Source organism: Poecilia latipinna, unplaced genomic scaffold, assembly GCF_001443285.1.
Source record: "Poecilia latipinna isolate Pla-1442-1.1 unplaced genomic scaffold, P_latipinna-1.0 Scaffold1579, whole genome shotgun sequence".
In the NCBI taxonomy this organism is placed as follows: domain Eukaryota; kingdom Metazoa; phylum Chordata; class Actinopteri; order Cyprinodontiformes; family Poeciliidae; genus Poecilia; species Poecilia latipinna.
Window position 1 is genome coordinate 198,187 of NW_015114195.1, and position 9,191 is coordinate 207,377.

The window sequence follows — 9,191 nt, forward strand, 5'->3', positions numbered from 1 at the left end:
AAAAAGGGGGAAAAAGGAAAAAAAAAAAAAAAAAAAAAAAAAAGCTTACCCTTTTGACATAATATTTTATATTCTGTTGCCTTTTGGGGGGTCATTAGGTGATAGCGACGTTAAACAACAGAACAGACTGACAAGAATAAACGTGCATTCAGCATATATCCCAAATTAACTGCCAGTCTGATGAGCCTGCGAGCAGGTCCGCGTGTACGTGCGTGTGTCTGGGGTTGACTCGGATCAAAAAATAATTTTCTGTGCTTTATGAGGACACAGAGAACCTTAACTCTCCCCCGCCCCCCAACCCCCGCTCTGGCGCGACCTGGTGTCGGCTGCCTTTCTCGGGCTCAGAGGTTCCTAGGGGAGACCAGAATGGAAGTTGAGCATCTTGCTGTGATCCAAAGAAAGTGTGCCAAATGCTATCAAAACTGGATTAGTGGACAACAATTGTGTTCAATGAACAGAAGGGGGAGGGAATGAAGTAGTTTCCAAGTAACCCATAGATGGAATTTTCCTACTTTGATGCATTTTTTTTCATCCCTCACAAGAATTGATTTGAACCTTTCCTTGATTTATTTAGATGTTGAAATATTCTCAATTTTTCTTGGTAATGGATCTTTTGTTTTTAGCTCGATGTCTTTTTTTTCATATTTATTTGAAATCATCTTGTTTTGGCATGTTTTCTGGTATCAAGGCATACTAAGATTTCAAACTCTTAAAAATATCCCATCATATAATTTAGCTCTTTTCAAAAAGATGTGAGAGAAAGCCACTGAAATGTTGCTATGCACTAGCAGAGCTTAAAGAGGGTCCCGACACTTTTGTCTTGCTTAAAATAAAATAAATAAATAAATAAATTTGCCATCTTGAATATATTTCCAGTCTTAAATAGCACCATGAATCATACTTTGTATACTAAAGGAGCACTACCCATCACTAATATTAGGCGAACACAGTCTTCAAATGACCGTAGACAACAAGCAGAATGTCTGAAAATGCATACAAAATGAATTTGTTCTATAATTTTTGTACACCTATGAATCATAATGAAATAACAAAAAATATAGTTAAAGCATGGTAATATGGTATTTTTCCCCTTTTAATTGTTTGCAAGTTATCTAAAGAGATAATTGATTAATATCTGCAAAATCTCTGTTCTTGTACAACAGTTCATATTCTTTAAGTCATTTGGGACAGCAATTTACCTTAAACAATGGCTGAAAAAACCCCCAACATATTTGGACCACATCTTGTTAAATTATTGGCTCTGCACATAAAATTGTTCTTATTGATAGGAAATGGCATAAAAAAGTAACGAAAACATTTTGTTTTCTGGTTTTCAAGGTGTACAGTAAGACAAGCGAGCATCAGCACACATTTCTAAAATCAGGCTACAAAAACTGCCCTTGAACTCTGACATTTGAAGCCAATCCCCTGCAGACCTCCTCACGGGAAATCATGCTGTCATTTGTCCACAACACCAGAACCTGGCTGATGGTGGTGGTAGTAATTCACCACTGCTGTGAGAGACAACTCCTGGGGTGAAATGCCTTGTCCACAATCTCTCTCTCTCTCTCTCTCTCTCTCTGAGCTTTTTTCCAAAAGTATTTTTTAGGTTTCTCTCTGAGACATGGCAGCCAAAAAGAAGGCAACCAGCACATATTAATAATAATAAAAAAAAGATATGAATTTCACTCTAACTTTTAAATATACGGATTTACTGCTCTAAGCAGTCTCTTGCTGCCAGTAAGTTCTGTGCATATTCTCTGTTTACTTCACCATGTGCTTGTAGGAGCCCAAGCCCCGCCCCTCTTACGACTTTATCCAATCACATGACTAAAGCAGCACGTGGGAGAACCTTTTGAGGCCAATCGCTGCATAGTTGCCTCATGCGTCACAGAAAAACATGGCGGCGCACATTGTCAGAGCTGTGAGACGTCTTCCTGCACAGTAAGTCTGTTTCTGAATGTTTACATAACTCTTAGTGTTTTTTGCTGCGTGTAGAAATCATTTCCAGACAACATTTCTGGCTGTTGCTACGTCGCAGCGGTCGGCTGAAGGTCACTTGCTTTGTTTGCTCAACAGAAGCGTTCAGTAGGGTTTGAACTTGAATTAACAATGCTTATAAAGGTTTTTTTGGCTACACGATACAACTAATATGCTTAGACATGCTTTTGTCAAACTAAAATCAACATCTGTGAGAAACGTACTGGAGAAAAGGGTTATGTATGTCATGTAAACATGTTGCAATACTCAACTTTGGTCATGGCAATATTTAACAGATTCAACATGTGAAATAAACAACTATCAATATAGCCTTAATGTCATGTGATAATTTAAAATTGACCGACTTTAATATGTTTCGACATACAGTACGTGCACAATTATTAAGCTATTTATTTCTTGGAGTAATACGAAATGCTAATGCACTTCAAGCCTATATATTTCAGAAAATAAAGGTATTTATTTTACTTTGGTCATTTTTAAACATTTCAGAAAAATTTCTGGTTGCTAAGTTCTTTTAGTATCCACAGCATTGTCAAAATCAAAATAGTAGCGTTTTTCCTGTATATTTTTCAAAAAAGCCATTTCTCAGGAGTTATTGCTAAGTCTTTAGACAAACTCATAGAAGAAAATGAAATATGATAACCAAACGTTGTTTTTAGTATTTATCCTGACCTTTAGTTGTTTTTTTAAAACAAGTAAAGAGCTTATTACAAGCTTTGAACATTGTCAATGGACTTCTAAGTTCAGCTAAATCCTAAAATCTTTAAATGTGCAAGGCAATAACAATTTAACTGGCTGGACGATAATAATCTAATGCATTTATAATTCTTATAGCTTCCTTCTGAAGCAAGTAGACAGATTGTGTGTGCTACTGAGAGAATATTTATATGTGAACAATTACTGGGAAAGTTTAAGTGTGCAGAATTTCTGTGGAAAAAAATCCATCTAATTTGTTTCTTTTTATTTATTAAAGTGAGGATAATAAACATAGCCTTAACAAATAACCAGACAGGCATTTGAATAAATCAGTAGTCAGTATACCTGCCATTCTTTTCAATAGCAGTCACAAACCTTCCATTCATGGAGTCTCAGTTTTTGTGTGGCAGCAGCCATAACTTCTTGCTCTGTGATTTCTCATAAGTGTTCATGCTACATGAGAAAAGTTGTTTGATTTTGATAAACAATTTTCTACATTTGTGACCTTATATTTAAGAATTCGATTTTTGACAATTATCATTGACTGCAAATTTTCACACTTATAAGTTTAATAGGTATATCTCTTTGCGTTAACTGAAGTAGCAGCCCAGCTACATTAAGATCAGCTTGTGTTATTTCTTTTGTAATAAGTGTTCTTATAAAATTATAAAATTTGCCTGAAGCACAACTTTCAAACTCCAGTCCTTGAGAACCAGTGTACTCCAGTGTTTAGATGCCTCGGTTTCAATAAATCTGAATTAAATATCATCGTATGTCACACTGAAGATATAATTCACTATTTTATTCAGGTGTATTGGATGAAAGTTAAAAGTTAAACAAGGCTGCCAGCTCCAAAAGACTGGACTTTGACATCTCTGGTTTGAAGTATTTTCAAGTTGTGGATAAGTATGGAAAAGCAAAATACAGTCTGGACAGATATAATACTGGGTAGTGGTAGAGCAGGTGCAGCATAAGGAAGCTTCAGCCCTCGACACAACTGGCCCAGGTTTGATTCTGGACTTTTGCTCATTTACATCATATTATCCCTCTTACCCGAGTACCTGCGCCGTAGAGTGTAGGTTCTCTCTCCCTCTATAGCTAAACTCTGTTTCTACACTGTCACCTCTGACAGAGGCTGGCTATTGGGCTTTCTGCTAAGACCAGTTTTTTATCCAAACTGATTCGTAAATCAGTTTGGATGAAAGTGTCTCCCAAATACACAAACATATATTTTTTTAATTTAAATTTATTCAGAATCCCATTGTATAAATGCTTTATCCATCCATCCATCCATCCATCCATCCATCCATCCATCCATCCATCCATCCATCCATCCATCCATCCATCCATCCATCCATCCATCCATACATTCAAAAGTAAAAGTAGGAATTTTAGACATGGAAAAGGTAGTGGTCATCCTGTCTCTAGGACTTAAGTTCTTCTCTTTGGTGTCAGGTTTTCACATCTGACACGGAGTAGACTTGATACAGTTGTTAACCAAAATTACATTTGTGACGTTTTTAGAGTGTGAAAGCATGGCTTGCTTTCACAACGCACTGTGTTAAACCAACCAAACCCTTTGTGAAAACCAGTTCATTTTCCAGTCTGCTTGCATTCACATATATCACCCAAACTGCACTACAGTTCACTTCAACCAAACCAAGACGTAGGTTTTTAGGTGGTCCAAAGTTTGCTTTTGTGTTCCACATCAGAGTTCAATTGTGTAGTCACACCTTCCCAAATTAACCTTTGAAATTTTGACTAAAGTTGACTTAACAGGACTTGTGTGAATACACTTTTAGAATCTTTGTAAAGTTCTTACTATTAGAAAAAAATTAATTTCATTTCAACTGAACCGATCTTGAATGATCCTTCAAAATTACACTTAAGGAGTTTTACTGATAGAAATTCTACTGTTTTAGTGTTTCGTGGGAGGAGTGAACTTACAACGGCTTAATTTCTGTGTGAGTGTTTTTAATATTCCAGAGGTAGTTGTGAGACCGTCAGCTACTTTGTGACATGTGGGTGTAATTGAGGAGGCATAAATTTCCACAGGCACAAAACTGACTGTCTTGCTAAGTTCAAGTGTGAAGTGATTTTCGCACCAGTCTTGTAGGTCTGCCTTTAAGTGTTTAACACTGTGCTTGCACTGTTTAACTTGAAGACTTCGCATACCGTTACTCTATCTCCTTTTTAGTTTTGCACTTCAAAGTTTCTAAGCGTATATGAAGCTAGACTAACATTTCAGGATGTCTTCTTTTGCAGAAATACACTACAGCTGGCTCTCTTAAGCAGAAAGTGTTGGTACTAAATTTTGGTCGTGTATTTCTGTGACCCAGTGGTTAAATGCAGCCTTCTTGGAAGGAATGCGTGTGCTTGTTTTATGGACAGCCTAGAGCTCTCGTCGCGGCGTTGGCGGCAGACTGCTCTTTGTCACAAACACCCTCATGTCAAAGATGCAACAGCATCCTGGAGGAAGCATTGGCTGCCACTATGAAGTCGACAAGTGATGAAAGTAGCCTAGAGGTTGTCAATTAAGAGAGCCAAGGCCTGGACCTTATAAGTTAATGGGCAGTTTCCCCTCACAGGGCCTGCTAGGGCTTTATAGCACTACCTATAAAAAGCCTAAGTGTAATGCACCCCTATAACGTTTTCAATTAAGAGAGGGAGCATAAAGCCATGCAGACGCTTGGCATTCATGCTACAATAGTAATGCAGCGGCATTGGTCTATAACTGGAAGGGGAATTTTCGATTGCCCTGGTTGTATTAAGTGGCGGCTACTGTGCAGAATTTTATGTTGATGGCACCTCATGCTGACTGGAAGCATTACAGACTTTCTGCTGTCTTCTCATCAACATTTTTTTAGCTTTGTCAAATGGATGCTCAGCTTGAAGCTTTAAAGCACGTCTCCGCTCCGGAGATAAATGCTAGCATATCTCGGTAATGTTACACCGTGTTAATGTAGTTAAGAAGTCATTATAAAAACATTATTGTGCTTCGCAAATGCGCAATAAAGAAAATGAACTGTGTATTTGACTAATTCCATACGATAAAGACTCACTAACGCCGTTAATAATCTCCTGTTCTTCTAAACGCTTCACCAGACTACCTCTTGCCCATCTGGCAGTCCTCTGTGGCCGAGCTTTTCTTAGCTTCCGGTAGAAAAATAAATGAGTGTTGAGTAAACACCAGAGTGTTGACACCTCATTTCCTCATTGATTGGTGGTGGAAGCTGAGCTTAAGGTGTGTGGCCATAATCCAATCAAGCAAGAAAACAACCACTGGGACTTTGTAACCAAATTCAGCACATATGGGAAGGGCTGAGCACACTGGCCAGGCAACTTTAACCCTCATGTCTTCTTGACTATTATTTGGTTTACTTATTCTTTAATTGTTTGCGCAGCTTGGAAAAATGCGTTAGCTTTTGTTTGCTTGTTGTTTTTTTTCTGTCTTGAGCCTAAATCTTCTTAGAGGTGTGTTTTATTTTTCTTTTACAATTAAGACTAATTTTAAGCAAACGAATCGATAAATTGCCCTATTACCTGGTAAGCTTGCCTTTGAAATCCATTACAGAGCATTAAGTTAACACATGTTGCTGTGCAAAAACAAAGTCCTGGCGATTGCCGTGGAAACCAGCTGAGTAAACACGGTTGAGACAGCAAGAAAGAGAGGCCTACACTTGCCTCTGCTCTGACTAAGGTGGATACATGAGGCCAGCAGATGGATGCGGTAACCTGTATCCCACAGAAGAAGAAAGAGGGAACAAAAACAACTGGAAACGAGCGCTCCTCCTCGAGCTCTAACGCCTTTGATCAACAGCACATCTTTGGGCCGCGGTGTAGGACTTCTTACGACCCCGGAGAGCACATGGAGCTGCATCTGTATAAACACAACGAGGGAGGAATGTGTGAACAATCGCAACAAAAGAATTTTGTTCTCGAAACATGGGGTGGACTTGGCTAACGGGTGGTTTATGTGGTTAAGGATTTGAACGTGGGGGTTGGATCAAATGAGGAGCTGGGGAAACAGTTTCTGTTTTTAATGACAACACAAGTGGAAGACCCATGTTTCTGCTTGCAGATGTGAGCCGATACGAGTGCGACGATTAGGTTATCATTTGTAAGGATTATTACATGTTGTTCTAATGACTGGCTTTTTTATGTCTTTACAAATCAGAGTTAGGTCAGAATTGGTAGAGTTTATAAAGCAGAGCATGTTTAAAAGTAAATGTAGTAAAGCAGATGGGACTGATTTAACTTAGATTAATAATTTGAATCTTATTCCATCCTCTCCTTTGCCGGAGTTGTGTTTCAGTCTTCTGACAGCCATGCATTGTTCTTATGGCCATGTGGATGGTGAGTAGTTTTAGGACAATGAGGTATACTTTACCCAGAATTTCCGGTCTGATACACAGAACACTAATGAGAGGCCCTTTTTATAGCCGCGTATTTAACTAAGCTCAGCAGGGGATTTATGTTCATGTGTGGCTTTTTTTTGTTTTAATGTATGTTTCTTTTTTTTGTTGCTCCCTTTTCACACACACATGTTAAATATGTGCATTATGTGAGATTATTCCTAATGTATAAAACCAGGGCTGCAGTCCTGAAGTGAACCTCTTGGTGTCAGTGTTGTCACTAGACCTTGGGAAGAGAAACGGGTAGGTAGGTTATTTTTTCCAAGTGCTTTATCTAATCAGTATCTTGAATTCAATAATTGGTCGCGGAAATGTTGTTTGGAGAACCTGAAAGTAATTCTCGATATGCAGTGTTGTGTAGCAAGTTCTCTTCTTGCTGTGAGAAATATGTTGTTACCAAGATACCAAGTAATGCCACTAAGTAATGAATGGCCTTATTACTGGAACTTGAATTTGAGTGAGTTATTAAACTATATATCCATAGTAATCCTAAAGAAATACAGTAAAACGAGAAAGAAAGTTGATAAACTAGTGTTTTAGTTACATTTATTGCTTAAAAATGTTAATATGTTTGTTGTTTAACAATTGCATGATATTACTCCTCACCTTTTAATGCACAATTGGACATTTCACATTCATTTAATGGGCATTTGCTAATGCATCTGACTTGATGACCTGTATGTACATTTAAACTAGGTGACTGCTAAGTGATTAAATAATGTAATTTCATTTTATTACAATTCATGGTATGGATCTTCTCAGTTTTTTAGTCGTTTAATTTGTCCCAGTGGACCTGGACAGAATCATTCCTTTGATTCTACAAGATCCGTAAATCTGCTGTGTCTTGTGTGTATGGATTAATTTCATTAAAGTGATGAAGTAGGCTTACTATATTGTACTGTGCTACACCTTTTTTCAGATGCGTCAATAGTTTGTGATGAAGGAAGCATTTAGCAGGTTTCATCAACATATAGAGGTAGGACAGTCTTGATGGTGGATAAACCATTGCTTGTGAATCTCCCAGAACAGTTTTTGCTCTTTTACATTCTTTACGATTTCCTCTCCATCATTAACCTCTTCAGACCGACATTGAAGGTACAAGTTGACATTTGGGACAGCACTGGGCGAGACAGATGTTAGACAACTTGTAAAATTAGCACCATTGTGGTTTAGGGTTTCTAGCATGTTAAATAACTTTTGGCCTGCTTGGAGAAGGCTGCTACATCATATGTTTTATATTTGTTTGCCAGGTTCACACAGACGCACCTAAAAGTAAGAATTTCAAAAATTCAATTTAAATACCTAATTTACATATTGTTGCAAGGTAGAAATTCAGATTTAAAAAAACTAAGCAAAACTTTATTTGTTGTTGTTTACAGCCTATAAAGCCCTTTAGGGCTCGGTTCAGGAAGATTAACAGTTGGCGGTGAGAACAGGGCGAAAGGCCACAAATAGACATCAAGTTATGATGTAATTGATGCCACAGCTCTGTGATTGAGACCACAGAAAACAAAACTGAGATTATTTTTATATTCGAAATGCAACTACAGGAAGCACATTCTGTGTTGTGAGCCGACATGGAGCCCCATAGTGAGATTCAGGCGAAATTATCTGAGACGATATACCAAATAAGACATCATGAAAGTTGCATAATGTTTTATGCCTTACATATAACATGTTGCCATGGTGTTAGTTTGTTTACTGCAACCCGTAAAGTTTAATTCAGCTCAAATCGAATATATTTTATTAATGAAATGTCTTCACTCATCCTATTTTCTTTGGAGTTGTTGTAGATGTTGATTGCTGCGGGCAGTAAGGATGTCTTGTAGCAGTCAGTGTTTCAGAGGTCCTGAAGTCAACACTGACTGAACACACTCTGTTGTTTGATAACAGCCATGAAGGGAATGTTCAGGATTGTCCGTATTGTTTTACGGGAAAGTCGTTCACTCAAGCTTGTGTTGTTTACCTGGAGGTTGTTCGCACCATAAACAAACTTCTGTAGGGTTTTTTTTTTTTTTTTTTTTTAAAGCGAGGGGGGGGAAAACACTTTTTGCAATAAGGGCATAAAACCTTAGAGGA

The 9,191-nt window shown here is 37.9% G+C and overlaps 1 protein-coding gene across 1 annotated transcript in view; it reads left to right on the forward strand.

Annotated features, from left to right (window-relative positions):
• The first annotated feature begins 1,877 nt into the window (after window positions 1–1,877).
• The window catches only part of clybl (citrate lyase beta like), a 41,355-nt gene continuing 34,041 nt past the window's right edge, over window positions 1,878–9,191 (forward strand). The window contains exon 1 of the mRNA XM_015058852.1: window positions 1,878–1,944. Coding sequence (XP_014914338.1) covers window positions 1,901–1,944 — 44 coding nt within the window. The 5' untranslated portion in view covers window positions 1,878–1,900. The remainder of the gene's footprint in view (window positions 1,945–9,191) is intronic.